The sequence below is a fragment of the Anas acuta genome, chromosome 32 (assembly GCF_963932015.1).
Source record: "Anas acuta chromosome 32, bAnaAcu1.1, whole genome shotgun sequence".
Taxonomy (NCBI): domain Eukaryota; kingdom Metazoa; phylum Chordata; class Aves; order Anseriformes; family Anatidae; genus Anas; species Anas acuta.
This window is the reverse complement of record NC_089010.1, coordinates 509,323-527,587: the sequence shown is the minus strand read 5'-3', so window position 1 is coordinate 527,587 and position 18,265 is coordinate 509,323. Positions and strand designations below refer to the sequence as shown.

General features: G+C 53.7%; 3 protein-coding genes across 8 annotated transcripts in view; 1 reads left to right on the top strand and 2 right to left on the bottom strand.

Moving 5' to 3' along the window:
- The window catches only part of LOC137846463 (ATPase family AAA domain-containing protein 2-like), a 165,399-nt gene that overhangs the window by 20,508 nt on the left and 126,626 nt on the right, over nucleotides 1-18,265 (top strand). The window lies entirely within an intron of this gene.
- LOC137846458 (uncharacterized) lies at nucleotides 1,080-4,335 on the bottom strand. Its single transcript, XM_068664403.1, has 7 exons — nucleotides 4,191-4,335; nucleotides 3,788-3,925; nucleotides 3,176-3,352; nucleotides 2,771-2,926; nucleotides 2,095-2,460; nucleotides 1,895-1,954; nucleotides 1,080-1,273 (listed from the first exon to the last, which is right to left on the bottom strand). Exons 1-5 carry the CDS (start codon nucleotides 4,323-4,325, stop codon nucleotides 2,215-2,217), a joined length of 852 nt encoding a protein of 283 aa, XP_068520504.1. The 5' UTR covers nucleotides 4,326-4,335; the 3' UTR covers nucleotides 1,080-1,273; nucleotides 1,895-1,954; nucleotides 2,095-2,214.
- On the bottom strand, nucleotides 4,650-9,610 carry LOC137846470 (maestro heat-like repeat-containing protein family member 7). 2 transcript variants are annotated; one of them, XM_068664432.1, is made up of 8 exons: nucleotides 8,969-9,610; nucleotides 8,316-8,733; nucleotides 7,350-8,009; nucleotides 6,779-6,883; nucleotides 6,245-6,401; nucleotides 5,632-5,723; nucleotides 5,052-5,201; nucleotides 4,650-4,868 (listed from the first exon to the last, which is right to left on the bottom strand). In XM_068664432.1, exons 3-8 carry the CDS (start codon nucleotides 7,422-7,424, stop codon nucleotides 4,653-4,655), a joined length of 795 nt encoding a protein of 264 aa, XP_068520533.1. In that variant the 5' UTR covers nucleotides 7,425-8,009; nucleotides 8,316-8,733; nucleotides 8,969-9,610; the 3' UTR covers nucleotides 4,650-4,652. The 2 variants fall into 2 exon arrangements, with proteins under 2 accessions (XP_068520533.1, XP_068520534.1); XM_068664433.1 differs by lacking the exons at nucleotides 8,316-8,733; nucleotides 8,969-9,610 and having other exon boundaries at nucleotides 7,350-7,692; nucleotides 7,930-8,038.

Here is an 18,265-nt window from a genome sequence, read left to right as displayed (position 1 = left end):
GCGTCTTTGCTAGCCGTGGTACATTGTGCAAATTACCTAAAGCAAGAAGCTTTTCTTAGGATCTTTGAGAGTATAGCCATCTATGTAGTAGTAGGTGCCTTTTCTGCATGCAGCTCTTCGTCAAGTGAGTAATATTTACAGCATGCTTATGGATAGGAAGATGATGTTATTTTGCAGTGACGAGGAAGAGTCACCAACCTTCATCCCCACGACCCCTGATGACAACCACCAGGAGACACTGCGCAAGCGCAGATGGGAGGAGTTTCCAGCAATGACTGCTTGGGACTAATTTTAAGACGAAGTGGGGACAGACTGTGAATATGTACAGGTGCGTTGTGGAACTTCAGGCCTAGTAACTCTTTGCTGCAGATAAGCAAGGCAAGTTGCCGCATGAGGTGCGCATGACCTTGGTGGTGTGAGGAAAATCTCACATAACTTTCTTTAGACAGAATCTTCTGTGAAGCTATTTTATTCGCGATTGCAAGGGCGGGCGTCCTGTCAATCAGGAGCGCATTTTAGTAAACAAATCCTAACCTTTTATTCCCTATTACCCGACACCTGATCACCTCCCCTGTTTCCTCATTGGCAGAGTACTACAGGTTCACAAGCTGCTCGACCCTCCTCTATACCATATATGTACCATTTTTCTTGTTTTCAACCCTTGAATTTCTCCCTTCTTGTGTGTTGAGGTCTTGTGATCTTTGTTTTACTGTTCTCATACTGCTCATCCTGTTTGTCTCAAGCTTGCAACTTATTTTGGAACAGCGAGGCCTTCTACCGTCCACTCATCTACTTAGCATTTCTCCTTGTTATGACTACACAACTACCTTGCAATACAGAAAACTAGTTCTGTACTGCAAAAACACAACTTTGTTTCTCACAGGGGGACTACCCCCGTGCCGCCCAGCGCTGAATAAACACACCTATTTTACAATCTTATGGATTGTGGAGTCCGTTTTCCATAAGCCACCGCCCCTAAGCCATTCCCCACCACACCACCTAAAACCCTTACAGCTGCCCACTACGGTAGAGGCTGGAATGCTCAGCACACCATGCAAAGGATTCCACGGCCCTGCACGTGGTGTTGGAATTTTAATGGAATGCAGGCGTTTGAAGGTTTTGTGCCTCTCCCTGGCTTAGGAGAGGCAGCAGCACAGTGCCCGCCGGCACCAGCTCGATGTCAGCTGCTCCCTTGGACGTGTCAGGATGAAGATGGTCTGAGTGGCCAGAGACACAACACTTTCCTCCTCGTCATTCTGCAAGGGCCGGAGGACTGCAATGGAGAGAAACAGAGCAGAAATTAAACCCACCTGTCTGCAGAGACTGCGGGCAGAGCCTGCCATCCCTCCACCCGTCACTTCCCGCAAAGACACAGAGGGACCAAGGGTCAGAGAATCATTAACTATCCTGCGTTGGAAGGGATCACTGAGCCCAACTCCTGACTGCACACTGGACGGCACAGGACTTAACACCACATATCCAACAGCTTTGTCCAAATGCTTCTTGAACACCCGCGAGCTCGGGCACCATGCCTGCTTGCCTGGGGAGCCTGCTTCAGTGCCCAACCACCCTCTCAGGGAGGAACTTTTCCCCAAAATCTGATCTGAACATCCCCTGACCCAGCTTTAAGCCACTCCCTCGCCTCCTATCACCGGTTGCCTGAGAGGAGAGCTCGGTGCCTCCCTCTCTGCTCCCCGTCACAAGGAAGTTGTAGACAGACGTGTTTTGCTGTTAACATACTCCAGAAAAGCCCTTTTTCTTAGCCAGCGCAGTACTGGCCAGCTTCAACCCCAGCCGAGCTTTTGGCCATACAAACTTTCTCCCTTCCCTCTGAGAAAGGTGAATGCCCCCTGCCCCACCGGTCGTGGACCCACACCCCGCTGCCCTCACTCACTGCTGCAGATTTCATGGATCTTCATCTCGCTCTGGTCCTTGCAGTGCTGCGCGGCAAGACCTAGGCACAAAGCTGCTGTCAGAAGCCTGCAAGGCTGCCCCCAGGCCCACTTGCATGGGGACCCAGTCCCGGGGGGGACTCTAGGGACACTGGGGCTGCTAAAGGCTGACAAAAGAGGGACCCCGGGGGCTGTGGCTCACCGATGAACCTGACGGCTGCCTCCCGCAAGGTGACCTGAGTGTGCTGCAGGTACGGCAGGCTCTGCTGCAGGTATTTCTCCACCTTTCCCTTGTCCTGCATGAGCTGGAGAGAGCGCAAGGTTACAGGGCTTGCAGACCCTGCCCGGCTGGACAGACCACCCCCTCCTGCCAACACCCCCCCTTCCCCTCAGGCCATTCCCATCTCCCAGCCACGAGCCCTGTGGGGCTGGGGTTTTGAGGTATGGAGAGAGCTGTTGTCTTTACCAAGTACTCTGCGATCTTCCAGGTCTGCTCTGTCTGCGCCAGGTGCTTGAGTTTTCCCTGCTTCAGGAAGTCTGCAGCGGTGACAAGGGCTTCCAGGGAGGCCTGCAGAGCAGCAGAGGCTGAGAGATGGCACCAGAGCCCAGGGAAGGGGACCTGGCAACGCCCACCTCTTGGCAGGGCTGCAGGCCTTTCCCAGCCCCCGGTGGGATAATGCAGTGGGGGGTGAGTGTGAACTGCGTTTGGCATAAGGAAGGAGGGGAGCTGTGCCCCCATTCTCCATGACACAGGCAGCTGCACCCCGAAGGGACACACATGCCAAGTGCCCGATTACCTTCAGCCCTGGCCCCGGACACCCAGGCAACCCCTGTGGTGTCAGTCTGCTAGTCCCTCTAGTCAGGTATGCCATACGCACCTTGGCCACGCTCTGGGTCTGGTCACTCAGGTGAAAAAAGAGTGGGAGCAGGCCCCTCTTCACGACCTTCTTCAGCTGCCTCTTGTGGTTCCACAACACAGCCTGCATCACTTTGTTGTAGAGGCAGATGGAGAGCTCTTGCAGCTGGCTGCACTCCTGGTAGGGAGGAAGAGAGGAAGACTTCAGCAAGAGCTGCTCCCTGCCCGCGGTGAGCAGGGGCGTTAGGGTGGCTGACGTGAACGGAGGTGCTACAGAATCAGAGTGTGCTCAGAGGAGCTGTGGCCAGATCTGTAGCCACAGTGAAAGGACGCAGCCCCACTAGAGGGAACATAAGAGGCCTCCTTCACGGGGGGCAGCTGTCATGAGAGTGCCCATCTGTGGGCTCAGGTCCTGCAGCAGCCTTACATCGTTAAACAGTGGCAGGATGTCCCCAGCCACTTGCAGAGCGATGGAGCTGGCCTGCTTCCTCTTCACGTGATCCATCAGGTTTCGGATGAGAAGCAGGGCCTTCATCTTGGTGTCAGCCCTGGCAACGTGCAGGCCCTGAATGATGCCTGGCAGCAGCACGGGAAGTTTTCTTGCCTGGAGGAAGGACAGAGTTTCCATTTGGTGAAACGATGAAAGGCCACCCTGGCCAGAAGCCTGTGGTGCCAGAGCACCAGGCTGCCATCTTGCTCGCGCAGAGGCAGCACGAGAGTCGCAGCGGGCAGCAGCCAGCAGACAGGCGATGGCCATGGGCAGCCCTTGCGTATGTGAGGGGAGCAAGGGTAGGAAAAGGAGGGCAGCTGAGCAAAGACTCTGTGCCCCCTTTTCGGACCCGCTCCAAAAGGTACACGGCATGCATGGAAAGCTCCCCAGAGAGCCGCTGGGCCCCTCCATGGCCAGCTCATTTCTTGGCCATTTCTTCTGCGCCACAGAGCTGCGGGCAGAGCAGAGCCCTCCCAGCTGGCCGGGAGCAGGCCATGATACCTTCAGGACAAAGGCCCACCGGCCTTCACAGTAGTGTGCCCTGCTCACCGTGACAGGTGTCTCTGACGCTGGGAGGAGAGCGCTGAGCACCACCGAGTACGTCACTCGGTTGGGATGCTCCAAGAGCCTCTGGAGGTGGCGCAGGGCCTCCGAGTCGTCTTCTCCAACATCTGGGTGGGCCAGCAGCTGAAAGGAACACAGCATTGAGAGACTGTCGGAGCCTGCAGGGCTGCAGGCAGCTCCTGGCTCTCCCGGTGCCTCAGGCCAGGGGCAGCTGGGGCTGTGGAGGGCCGCAGGGCCCCTGAGTGCCCTGTGCCTGGCAGCACCCAGCAGCCTTTCTTTGCCTGCTCCTCCCGCACGGACGTCCTGAAGGAGCTGCCAGTTTGGGGGTAGATGGGCAGAGGCACACACACGGCCCTGAAGAGGAGCAAGGCCTCGTCCAGTAACTCACCGCCAAGTGAGGGATGCAGTTGTCCTCTGGGATGAAGCCCGGGAGCCCGCGCAGCTTCTGCTCCTGGAGCACGCCAAGTGTCTCCCTCAGGACATTCTCCATCGTCTGGTTCTGGGAGAACATGGTTTCCCACATGGCCAGGGCAGCGCTGCAAGGACGGAGCACTCAGTGAGCAGGGCACACTCCGCCCCAGCGCCGTGGCCTGCACAGGCCCTGCAGGCCCCAGGCTGTCCTGCAGCCCTGGCCCTGCCGCCCCCCTCCCTTGGGGTGCCCTGGGAGCCTTGTCCAGGCAAGCAGGAGAGGGCAGAGATGACGTTCCCTGTGGTGGCAGGGATCCTGGCTGGCTTGCTCAGCTCTGGCTGCCCTGGCTGTGGCCAAGGAACCACGGCTGGAAAGCATGGCGGCGTGGAGGGCCCTGCTCTGAAAACGCAGAGCAGGGCCCTGGAGTTTGCTGTGGATGTGTCAGGCGGAAAGTCTCCTGTCCCCTCCCCTCCCATACAAGAAGCCCTGAAGGTTGGCATGCCTGTCAGATGATGGCGAGATCTGCAGCAGGGTGCTGGCCACCTCCCTTGGCCGCTGGTTGGCCAGCCAGAGGATGAGGATGTCCAGGCTGCGCCGGGCTGATGCCGTGTTGATGTACTCCACGTGTCTGTAGATGCACCTCACGATCTCTGGCACCTGGAGAGGCAAAAGTGGAGTGCAGACGTACTTTCAGCCACTACTCACACAACTGCCCTTCCCATGGCTCTGGGATGGCTTCCAGGGATTGCCTGCGGTGCCTGAGAGGGCTGGACGTGGGAGGGAGGAAGCGGGGCCTGACATGGGCTAACGGGCAGGGCAATCCAACTGCAGGCCACTTACGTCGGTCAGCCAGGAGGCAGGGTCTTCGATGGCCATGTGCAGCACACCGCTGACCTCCTGTTTGTCGTATGTGTTGGAGTCTCTCAGGGCTTCAATGACCTTGAGGATGACGTCTGTCCTCTGAGACTGCTGGAGGTATTTTCCAAAGTTCTGCAAGGAGGAAGGGACGTAAGACACGTTGCAGCAAGTGCCCCGATGGTGCTGCAGAACTGAGCGGTGAGAGCAGCTCTGGAGACAGATGCCTGAGCGTGCTGGCAGCAGTGCCCACGGGAAAGCAGGAAGCAGGGGCTGCAGTCCCTGCGTGGTGGGGGCTGAGAAGAGCCCTCGGGGTGAGGGACCAGGGTTGGAGGCACGGGCCCAGGGTGCTGGCCCTGGAGATATGCGGGGCTTGCTGGTGGCCAGGAGGGCCAGGAGAAACTGCTGCTGGGAGGCCTATGGAAAGGCCCTACTCAGGGACAGCAGGACCGCGCGGGCCAGAACAGCGAGGCCACACCAGCCGCACTGATGCTGGAGCCCTGTGTTCCCACAAGTCTCCTGCTGCTGCTGGGGCAAGTGTGCCAGGAAGGGAGGAACTCATTACCGTGGCAATGTCCGTGGCAGTGGGTAAAGGAAGCCTCGGTATGGCCTCAGCTTTCCCCTGAGGCTGTTGACTAGCTTCTGGTGCTGTTCTTCCTAAACACGGCAGCGGAGGGGGACAAAAAGAAGAAGATTCACAAGGACAAGCCACTTTTGTTAGGAGGCTTACCAAGTGGTGAAAAGAGCTTTTGAGTAGGAATGGCTGAGGAGGGCGGAGATGCTGCAGAACCCAGGGAGGCAGTGTTGGACAGAGATGGAAAGCAAAGGCAGACAGCTGATGGGAGCAACGGAGATGGCAAGAGAGCAAGGGCTGACGTGTGCCTCAGGGGTACACATGCAAATGCTCCCAGCCTGGGACACGCAAAGGAACGAGAGCCCTGCGTGCAAATCGCACAACTAAAACGCTATTGGCCTAACTGAGGTGTGGGGGGTGGCTCGAAGGGCTGGAGCGCTGTAGTGCAGGGATACGAGGGGGACATACAGGGATCCTCTCTCTAGGAAGACCGCTCTAGAGGTCTCCACAAGAGCGCTCCATGGCACTACTTAGGAGAAGAAGCAAGTGCCTCAGGCAGTGCCTGTGTCTGGAGGGGAAGGAAGCCCAACACAGCTTCTCTTACTGTTTTTCTGGATGAATTGGTAGAGGTAATAAAGAGCATCCGAAGCCTCCCATCGTATCTGCCTGTTCTCGCAAGTGTGGCAGAGGAGGAGCCATCCCACCAACTGTCCCAGGAGCGGCACATTGCACTCAGTGTATCCTCCATCAGCGCTGTGGTCCTGGGCGAGAGAGAGAGGAGGGAAGTGCTGTGGGAGGCAGCTGGGGCCAAAGTCCTGGAGCCAAGAGTGTGCCCAGGGCTGGCTCCCAGGTGAGTCAGCAGCCTTGGCCATGCCTGCTCTCCCACCGTGCTCCCTGGGCGCTTGAGGCCTGCACAGGACGGGGGGCAGAGCTGGCTCCCAAGAGTGCTCTCAGGGACTGGGAACATCCCCCACTCGGGGTCCATGGGCAAAGGAGGGCTGAAGGCCCTTGCTTCAGGGCTGAGCCCTAGCTGAGGGTCTGTAGCCGGGCTTGCCTCGGCAGCACCCCTGAGCTGCAGGCTGATGTGGTCTGCGGGGAAGGGGAGGTGGGCTGGCTGGAGGGGTTCGTGGCTCCTTACCTCCGGTGAGAAGCGTGTGGCTAGCCAGCTGGTCAGCTTCGCGGCCCTCCCCACGGCCCTCTCGCAAATAGCTTCGCTGTGGGAGTTGGCAAAGGGCAGCAGAATCTGTGAGGGGAGAAAGTGCTGGTCTGCCCTGGGAGCTGATGCCCGCTAAAGCAGGAGCATCAGTGCTGGGCTCCCGCAGCACTCCGATCTCGGGAGGAAAGCACCACGGACAGGGAGGCAGGTGGACAGCAGCAGCACCAGTGGTGACCAGTGCAGTGCCTGGGAAGAGGGGTCCAATTCCTGCCACTGTGTAGACGCAAAGGAAGCCCAGGAGTGCCATGGGCAAGGCTTTTCTCCGACACAGGAGGAGTCTGTGGAGGGGAAAGGTCTGCAGCCAGGGGATACGGGGCTGCCAGAAGACCTCAGTGGGCAGCCTCCGGTTCCCCCAAGGGAGGCGGGCACCCTTCCTGCCCTGTGCTGCCTGTGCGTGGCACTGAAGTAGGGTCTGTCTGGATGGGAGTGGATGCTGAATTCCCTCCGGGTGAGGAAGCGCCCCTGGGAACACTGCTCTTGGCAAGTGGCAGACCTGCAAGATGTCCTGGAGCTCACTGAAGCCGGAGAGGGGAGAATTTCTTATGAAGAGCCTCAGCATGCGGTCCATGGCATCCAGGGTCTGCAAGGACAACAAAGGGGTGGCAGTGGATCTCCAGTCCCTCTCCCTCTGCCAGGATCTGCACAGATCTCAGCACAGAGCAGCCAGGGATCAACCCAGAGGGATGGGTGCTCCAAGAGCTCTCCCAGAGCATACCCTCAAGTAGTAGATGCGGCTCTCGCACTCCAAATGCTCGTGTGAGGGCAGCAAGAAGACACTGCTGAAACAGGCGAGCAGGATGCTCTTCTTCTTGCCCTCCAGCACTGAGTTGACATAGCTGCAAAGAAAGCAAGGGGCCTCGTTGTCACGGTGCTGGGAGCAGGGCCTCAGGGCCTCAGGGAGGAGGACGCAGCACTGCGGGGCCTCGGTCCCTGCCATGGGGACTGCCTTCCACCTTCCAGAAGCCCCGAGGCTTGGCGAGCAGCGGCCCCGCGGCTGGCACTGCCAGGCTGCTGCCTAGACAGGGGAAGCCTGGAAGCCAGGCCCAGGGCCAGAGCAGGGGCTGGGCACGTACCTCAAGTGGCCAAGTGCAAGCATGGCTTGCTGCTGCACCGCTGTGTGCAGAACATCCAAGGGCTCCTCATCCAGCAGCACCTGCAGAGCACAACCGGGATGGCACCGGGCACCGGGCAGCACAGCTCGGCAGCGCCAGCAGAGCTTGTCCAGGTCAGAAGGGCCGGTGGAGCCCCAGTGCCCCCAGCCAGCTGTGGCACCCAGAGGGCCGCCCTGCCACCTCCCTGCTGCTGAGCTCTCTGCTGGCGGGGCTTCTCAATGGCCCCAAGGCCGTCAGGGGCAGCTGAGTGTCCACGCAGCGCTTGCCCCCGCCAAAGCCCTCGAGAGTCCCGTCCCCACAGCCTGCCCTTGCACCCCTCCCAGAGCCTCCAGGGGGTGTCCCATCACCTTAATATGCTCTGCCAGCTGGTATTTGTTACAGAAGTCCTCGAGGCCGCACCACAGGTCGCAGTTTTTGGCACTTCTGCACACGCTGATGATGCTCCTTAGGAACTTCATCTTCAGGTCTTTATCCTGGCAGCCGGGTGGCAGAGAGACCAACGGGGAGTGTGAGAGGGGAGACCCACGGCCAGCAGCAGGACCAAAGCCTCGAGGGGCTCAGGGCTGTGCGGGGCTCCTGGAGGGTGGCAGCTCTGCCTCGCCAGCAGCCCGCCAGCATCCTGGCAGCAGAGCTGCGCGACCCTCAGGAGACACAGGCACAGCCACCATGGCAAGGCCACACCTACCTGTTGTGTGCTGCTGACGAAGGTCAGAATGCTGTACAAGCTCTCCTCTTCTTTCTTGTAGACAGCTAAGCTGTCAGCTTCTAAGAAGGCAGGAGAAGAAGGAGGGTTGTAGAGGGTGGCCAAAGGCAGGAGGGAGGAGAGGAAGGAGCTCTGGCCTCCCTCCAGACCCGTGCTTGCACCCCTGGCACAACCTCCCTGGGGGTGTCCGGGGGCTGGGCTGCCATGCTGGTCCTGACGCTGAGCAGGGTGTTCTTGCTGCCCCCCCCCCTCTCCCTAGCCCCAGCCCTGCTCCCCCTGACGGGAGCCCTCGCTCACCGTTCAACAGCAGCTCCATGACGTGCTCATGGTGTTCACTGGGAGCTGTGTTCTCCTGACGAGCCTCGGCCTCCACCCATGCCAGCATGGGGCTACTGGGTGGTCGTCTCTCCTCCATACTACGGGCTGAGGGTAGAGAAGAGGCAATCTCACAGAAATGGCTCGGCGCTGTGTGAAGACGCGGGCTATGCTCGGGGACTGCTCCGCAGCCTCGTGCTCCTGCCCTGTCCCGTCACAGCCGTGCCGGACACTGGGTGGCCGGGGCTGGCTGCTCTGGCTTTTATACGCAGCAGTGGGGAGTGCCCAGATGATGTCACAAAGGGCCCTTCTGTGACCCGCTGCCGACTCAGGGAGGGCCGGGTGTCCCCTGCAGGGGCACAGGGGCAGCTTGGAGAGAGGGAGGTGGGGGAATCTCATCGAGTCGAGATAGAGCGCTGACGGCATTAAGCTCGGATGCTACTCAGTGTCTTTGCTAACCGTGGTGCGTGCCACCACGTGTGTGCCACCAAGACACACTGCGCAAGCGCAAATGGGAGGAGTTTCCGGAAATGACTGCTTGGGACTAATTTTAAGACGAAGCGGGGACAGGCTATGAATATGTACGGGCGCGTTTTGAAACTTCAGGCCCATGTAACTCTGCTGTAGATAAGCAAGGCAAGTTGCCACGTCAGGTAGTCATTGGTGGGATTACCCCCCGTTCTGCCCAGCGCTTACAAGCTTACTGATTGTGGACTCCTTTTTCTTTAAGTCAGCTTGCCTGTGGGCACCGGGCTCCTTTCAGGGTCTGCCGAGGCCCCCGTTTGCTCTAGTGTCTCTTGCCATCCAGCGCATCCCATAGCCCCGGGGAACACCCTTCAGCACACTGTGGAGCCCTGCCTGTCCCCTTCCACAAGGGTCAATGTTGAAGATTGACTCCACCTTAAGGGCCATAGTGCCTTTTGTGGCTTCTCTCCTCTCTTTGAAACAATGAGGATAAAACAGAAAAGATGTAACATAGCAAGCTGAAGGGATTGCTGAACTTGATAAATTGTTGTATCAGCCTTGCTTTTGTATATAAGACTCAGTTCTAGCCACAAAATCAAGGCTGAAGAAGAAACATGGTGCCCATGAAATTAGCCTTAATTGAATTAGCCTTTCTTTGCCTGCTCCTCCTGCACGTACGTCCTGGAGGAGCTGTACATTTGGGGGTAGATGGGGAGGGGTGAGGGTTGTCATATTTACCCAGATATTGCCCCTTACATAATCGTATCTCCCTGTCTCTAAGGGGGAAACGGATCCTAGGCCAGGAGCTGGTGGGGCTCATTGAGAGGGCTTTAAACTAGGTAAGATGGGGGACGGGGCTGAAACAAAGCTTGTTAGAGCTGTGCCGGGGGGACAATGGCAAGGCTGGGAGAGAAGGCAATGGCCCAAGTGAAGTGCATCTCCACTAATGCATGCAGCATTGGTAATGGCATGCATTAATGCCATGAGCGCAGTGTTGTGGGGAAATCCCTGAGTGCGTGCAGCAGGCTTCAGAATTCACTTGCAGAGGCAGGAAATGTCCCCATCCCGCAGCACCGCTGCATCCTGCCAGCGTGCAGGGTTCTTTAGGTGGGTGAGAGAGTATTGGCTGATGCGTTTCCAATTTGAGAGAGAGAAGCACGTCTTTTTGAGGTAACAACTCGTAGGATCTTTGCGAGTAAAGCCATCTTTGTAGTAGTAGGTGCCTTTACCGCATGCAGCTCTTCTTCAAGTGAGTAATTTTTACAGCGTGCTTATGGATAGTTGTTGTTTTGTTAACAACTTCTTACGTCGTTGTTAACAAATGATGTTATTTTGCGTGTTTTCTCTGTGGTTCTAGGTCCCTTCTGATTTTTGCAGAATTACGGGGCTTCCTGCAATTGTGACCTTATGCCTTCACCTCTATTTCAAATATTATCAAAGTTGCAACATTGGTGGTAAAGTGATGGAGCAGGGTTTAGGGGAAATGTATCATCCAAGTTCCCTGTGCCAGAGTGTATCTGAAAACAACAGCAGTAGGCATGTAAGATGTAGCCTTTTTCAGGGTTGGAGACAGTTTCTTTTGTTTTTGGAGCTTTTTCCTGCTCTTTTGCTGGCTGTAGAGTCTTGTAACCTTCTGGATTTTAAGTGCTTGGAATTCTCTTAATAGGGGGATATTTAGCATCAGTTGCTGGCTAACTTGGTTTTGGGACGTGGTGGCGTATGCTTCTGTTTTGGGGTTATAAGTTAATCTACAAATATAATATTTGTAACCTTTTTGGGTTATATTTTAATCTCTAGATATATCAAGCCATTCTTTGTGAATCCTCTTCAGAAGATAGGCACAGTATTATCAAGAGACTGAGCAGGGTCACCTTTTTCATCTGTGAAGGATAAGTCTGCAATTACCCGTGCTGGGGCTGCTGTGCATTCATGTCCTGTTGGCATTTGTGGACCTGTAGTGGTTTAACCCGGCTGGCAGCTAAACACCACGCAGCTGTTTGCTCACCCTCCCCCCTCCCTCTCTGGGATGGGAGAGAAACGGGAAAGTGAAGCCCGTGAGTTGAGATAAAGACAGTTTAATAAGACAGGAAAATAATAGTAACAATACATGTAATAATAATAACAATGATGATGATAATAGTATTACTACTAATAATGTGTACAAACAAGTGATGCACAATGCAATTGCTCATCACCCGCTGACCGATGCCCAGCCTAACCCCGAGCAGTCTGGCCCCCATCCCCCGGCTAGCCACCCCTATATATTGTTTATCATGACGTCAGATGGTATGGAATACCCCTTTGGCCAGTTTGGGTCACCTGTCCTGGGTCTGTCCCCTCCCAGCTCTTACTGCACCCCCAGCCTGCCCGTTGGCAGGACAGAGCAAAAGGCTGAGATGTCCTTGGCTTAGTATAAGCACTGCTCTGCAACAATTAAAGTATCGGGGTGTTATCAGCACTCTTCTCATCCTAAGCCAAAACACAGCATTCCACCAGCTACTAGGAAGAAAATTAATTCTGTTCTAACTGAAACCAGGATATCTATCCACCCCTTATTCCATACCATTTATGTCATGCTCAGGTTACACTCTTTTCCATACATTCTAATTAGTCACCTATAGTAGTCATGGTAGTGATAACATACAGTATTATATAGTAATGAACACGGTACAATTCAATTCATGGGCTATTCTCACCCAGTATTAAATCTCCTTGAGGTACACACCGGACCTCTCCGTTCTTTTGCATCACCCACCAAGTGTATCCAGGTCCCTGAGCGAAAGCAATTCCATGAATGGGTTTGCCTTTTCCTGAGGCAGGAGTAGCCCAGACTGTTTTACCCAGCATATTTCTTACATGCACTACAGGAACTTTATCCCCATCTACAGTACGCAACAGGTTTGATTGGGCAGGTCCAGCTCGGTTGGCAGATCCCCTAGTATTGACTAACCAGGTGGCCTTTGCCAAATGCGTATCCCAATTTTTGAATGTCCCAGCGCCCATTGCTTTCAAGGTAGTCTTTAACAGGCCATTGTATCGTTCAACTTTCCCGGAGGCTGGTGCATGATAGGGGATGTGATACACCCACTCAATACCATGTTCTTTGGCCCAAGTGTCTATAAGCTTGTTTCGGAAGTGAGTCCCATTGTCTGACTCTATTCTTTCTGGGGTGCCATGTCGCCATAGGACTTGCTTTTCAAGGCCCAGGATAGTGTTCCGGGCGGTGGCATGAGGCACAGGATATGTTTCCAGCCACCCGGTGGTTGCTTCCACCATTGTAAGTACGTGGCGCTTGCCATTGCGAGTTTGAGGGACTGTGATGTGATCAATCTGCCAGGCCTCTCCATATTTATATTTCAGCCATCGTCCTCCATACCAAAGAGGCTTTGACCATTTGGCTTGCTTGATTGCAGCACATGTTTCACAGTCGTGAATAACCTGTGCTATAGCGTCCATGGTCAGGTCCACCCCTCGATCACGAGCCCATCTGTATGTGGCATCTCTGCCTTGATGGCCTGAGGTGTCATGGGCCCATCGGGCTATAAATAATTCACCTTTATGCTGCCAATCCAGGTCCACCTGAGCTATTTCAATCTTAGCAGCCTGATTCACTTGCTGGTTGTTTTGATGTTCTTCAGTAGCCTGATTCTTGGGCACATGAGCATCTACATGGTGTACCTTTACAGCCAGGTTCTCTACCCAAGCAGCAATATCTTGCCACAATGCAGCAGCCCAGATGGGTTTGCCCCTGCGCTGCCAGTTGTTTTGCTTCCATTGCTGTAACCATCCCCACAGGGCATTTGCTACCATCCATGAATCAGTGTAGAGATAGAGAACTGGCCATTTTTCTCGTTCAGCAATGTCTAAGGCCAGCTGAATGGCCTTCACTTCTGCAAACTGACTCGATTCACCTTCTCCCTCAGCAGCTTCTGCAACTCGCCGTGTAGGACTCCATACAGCAGCCTTCCATCTCCGATGCTTCCCCACAATACGACAGGACCCATCAGTGAACGGGGCATATTTCTTTTCATTCTCTGGCAACTGGTTGTACAGTGGGGCTTCTTCAGCACGACCCACCTCCTCCTCTGATGATATCCCAAAGTATTTGCCTTCTGGCCAGTCCATAATCACTTCCAAGATTCCTGGGTGACTGGGGTTTCCTATTTGAGCCCAGTGAGTAATCAGTGCAACCCACTTGCTCCATGTAGCATCAGTTGCATGATGTGTAGAGGGGACCCTTCCTTTGAACATCCAGCCTAGTACCGGCAATCGGGGTGCTAGGAGGAGCTGCGCTTCAGTACCGACCACCTCCGAAGCAGATCGAACTCCTTCATATGCTGCCAATATCTCCTTTTCAGTTGGAGTATAGCGGGCCTCAGATCCTCTGTATCCCCGACTCCAAAACCCCAGGGGCCGACCTCGAGTTTCCCCAGGTTCTTTCTGCCAGAGGCTCCAGGTGGGGCCGTTCTCCCCGGCTGAAGTGTAGAGCACATTCTTTACATCTGGTCCTGTTCGAACTGGCCCAAGGGCTACTGCATGGACTATTTCCTGCTTGATTTGTTCAAAGGCTTGTCGTTGCTCAGGGCCCCATTCAAACTCATTCTTCTTACGGGTTACTTGGTAGAGTGGGTTTACAATCAGACTGTAATTTGGGATGTGCATTCTCCAAAACCCCACAACACCTAGGAAAGTCTGTGTTTCTTTTTTGCTAGTTGTTGGAGACATAGCTGTTATTTTGTTGATCACATCCATTGGGATTTGACGACGCCCATCTTGCCATTTTATTCCTAAAAACTGGATCTCTTGTGCAGGTCCTTTGACTTTATTTTGTTTTATGGCAAAACTGGCTTTCAGAAGGATTTGGACTATTTTCTTTCCTTTCTCGAGAACTTCCTCTGCTGTGTCACCCCACACAATCATGTCATCGATGTACTGCAGGTGTTCAGGAGCTTCCCCCTGCTCTAGCGCAGACTGGATCAGTCCATGGCAAATGGTAGGGCTGTGTTTCCACCCCTGGGGCAGCCGATTCCAAGTATATTGGACTCCCCTCCAAGTGAAGGCAAACTGTGGCCTGCACTCTGCTGCTAGAGGGATGGAGAAAAATGCATTAGCGATATCAATTGTGGTGTACCACTTGGCTGCCTTCAATTCAGGTTCGTACTGGAGTTCCAGCATGTCCAGCACTGCAGCACTCAGTGGTGGCGTGACTTCGTTCAGGCCACGATAGTCCACTGTTAGTCTCCACTCGCCATTAGACTTTCGCACTGGCCATATGGGACTATTGAAAGGTGAATGAGTCTTGCTGATCACTCCTTGGCTCTCCAATTGACGAATTAGCTTATGGATGGGAATCAGGGAGTCTCAGTTAGTGCGATATTGCCGCCGGTGCACAGTTGTGGTAGCGATTGGCACTTGCTGTTCTTCAACCCTCAGCAACCCCACAACAGAGGGGTCCTCTGAGAGACCAGGCAAGGTAGATAATTGTTTAATGCCCTCTGTCTCTAAGGCAGCTATACCAAAAGCCCACTGGAACCTTTTTGGGTCCTTGAAATATCCTCTTCTAAGATAGTCTATGCCAAGAATACACGGAGCATCCGGGCCAGTCACAATGCGGTGCTTTTCCCACTCATTCCCAGTCAGGCTCATTTCAGCCTCCAATACAGTCAACTGCTGAGATCCCCCTGTCACTCCACAAATACAGATGAGCTCTGGCCCTTTATAGCTCTATGGCATTATAGTACATTGTGCAGCGGTGTCTACTAAAGCCTTATACTTCTGTGCGTCTGATGTGCCAGGCCATCGAATCCACACAGTCCAATAAACTCGATTGTCCCTTTCCTCCTCCTGACTGGAGGCAGGGCCCCCCTAATCCTGGTCAGAATCTTCTTTGTTTCTGTGTTTGAAGGACTGTCTGCTGGAAGTTGGAGCAGCAAACTTTTCAGAGAATTCCTTTTTCCCGATTGTTTTCTTTTGCAACTCACGTACCCGTGCCTCTAGGGTCACGGTAGATTTTCCATCCCATTTTCTCATGTCCTCTCCACGGTCTCGTAAGTAAAACCACAGGGTAGCACGGGGTGAGTACCCACCATATCGTCTTCCTTGTGTGGAAGAACGCCTACCCCTGATAGCTGAGACACTGCTTTGTACAGGTGGGGAGGAAAGTAATCTTTCTTCAAGTTGGTGAAACTTTTCAGAAAGTTTCTCCCAAGTGTTCTCTTTTGGTCGGTGGACACTGGTTGGTTCAGGTGGGGAGGAAGATAGATTCTCTTTAAGTTGGTGGAACTCTTTAGAAAGTTTCTCCACAGCTGAGATGCAGGCCTGTAAGGAAGAGGAGAGACTTTCTTCGTACTGCCGGAGTTGCTTAGCCACTTCATCCACTGTGGGTTCCTCATCCTCTTTCCAGGCCATTACTGCCAATGAGCTGGCATATGATGATGGTGCGCTCCGTACAAACCTCCGCCACATGGGTCGTGTACACCTGACTTCATCTGGATCTGTGGATGTTTGTCTGAGGTCTGGATCCTCATAAATCACTTCCCGTATGGCAAATTCCCTCAGGTACTGGATTCCTTTCTCCATAGTGGTCCACTTGCCTGGTAGACATTCAAGTTCTTCCTTGAAGGGATACCTTTCCCTCACAGCTGAGAGGAGACGCCTCCAGAGGCTGTGAAATTGTGCTCCATCTGCAATTGCTTTGTCAATGCCAGCGTCTCTAGCAAGGGATCCCTGCTAGAGACCACCTGGCTTCCCTGCCGTCTAATTCCACACAATTGGCTCCAGTGTCCCAGCACCGGAGCAGCCAGGTGACAAGCTGCTCACCTATACAATGACCAAAATCTTTTCGCACATCTCATAGCTCACGCTCTTATAGGTTTTAGGTAGTTACTGTTATTTTTTTGGCATCCTCATCTTCCTCCTCCTGAATCCCTGATGGCCCAGCGTCGTCGTCATCTCTATATCTAGATTTGGCAGAAGACTCTCTGCGTTCGAAACAATCTGAATCTCTATACCATTTTTTCACCTTCTCTACAGGGGCAACTTGCACTGCTACAGCTCGTTTCTCTGACCCCGTTACAGGGTCTGCCACAGGGGTTGGAATACCCTCTGCAGGGTCAACTTGTACGGCTACCGCTCCTTTCTCTGACCCCGTTACAGGGTCTGCCACAGGGATTGGAATACCCTCTGCAGGGTTGACTTGCACTGCCACAGCTCGTTTCTCTGACACAGCCACAGGAGCTGGAGCGGCTGCAGGAGCTGGAGCTGGAGCAGCTGCAGGAACTGGAACTGGAGCAGCTGCAGAGTCCACCGTAGGGGTCGCAGTGTCCATTGGATCTGTCCCAGGACTTGGACTGACCGCAGGGTCTGTCATTAAGTTGATAGCAGTATCCATGGCAGCTCGATAGGCATGAGCCAGGCCCCAGCACGTTACAATGATTTGTGTTACTTTGGAACTGTCAGAGTCGTGACACCTTTTTTTCAAGCATTCTGCCAGATTTTTAGGATTTTGCAGTTGTTCAGGGGTGAATTTCCAAAACACTGGGGGTGCCAACTGCTCTAGATGCCTGCCCATATCCTCCCATACTCCCTGCCACCCACAACTATACTGCCTCCAGGCAGATCTCCAGATGAGCTTCCTAAGTAGTTGTTTAACTTTGAGCAAAAGCAGAATCTGAAGCGCATTCAGGAGGCATAACAAAAAGACCATGCTGGTCTGAGTATCCCAAGGATATTCAATATCTTGGAGAGCTATTGTAACAAGCTCGGAGGATAAGAGGGTGGTGAAGGAGAAAGGGAGAGTGATCAAGTAAGAAAAAATATCTTCCCCTTTCCCCTCCACAGATTGACTCCCTAATGAAAAAAGGCAACAGGTATAATTCTAATAGTTTCCAAGATACAGTTTCCAAAGTATAGAGTCGATGATGTTACTGAGTACAAATACCAAGTTAGAGTCATGACCAGATATTTCATCATCTCACAAGCCACTGTTACAACACACAGTACCATAATGATCTGAAACCAGGGCCCAGGGAGGATAAACAACATGACAGAGAGCACATACGGAAAATAATGTGCTATAATACTCAATTTGGAAAACAGGCGCAGCAGAGTTGAGATTAAAGCAATCAGCATTATGACAAGTGACTATTAAGCAGGTCTAATACTTATACCAATTTTAGTTTAACGCACTCTGGTCAGATCTGCCGTTATCTCAACCTTTTGAGCCCCATGTTGGGCGCCAAAAAGACTGTCGTGGTTTAACCCGGCCGGCAGCTAAACACCACGCAGCCGTCCGCTCACCCTCCCCCCTCCCTCTCTGGGACGGGGGAGAGAAATGGAAAGTGAAGCCCATGAGTTGAGATAAAGACAGTTTAATAAGACAGGAAAATAATAATAACAACAACAACAACAATAATAATAATAACAACAATAACAATAATAATAATATACAGTGATGATAATAGTACTACTAATAATTATGTGTACAAACAAGTGATGCACAATGCAATTGCTCACCACCTGCTGACCGATGCCCAGCCTAACCCCAAGCAGTTTGGCCCCCATCCCCCGTCTAGCCACCCCTATATATTGTTTATCATGACGTCAGATGGTATGGAATACCCCTTTGGCCAGTTTGGGTCACCTGTCCTGGGTCTGTCCCCTCCCAGCTCTTGCTACACCCCCAGCCTGCCCATTGGCAGGACAGAGCAAGAAGCTGAGATGTCCTTGGCTTAGTATAAGCACTGCTCTGCAACGATTAAAACATCGGGGTGTTATCAGCACTCTTCTCATCCTAAGCCAAAACATAGCATTCTA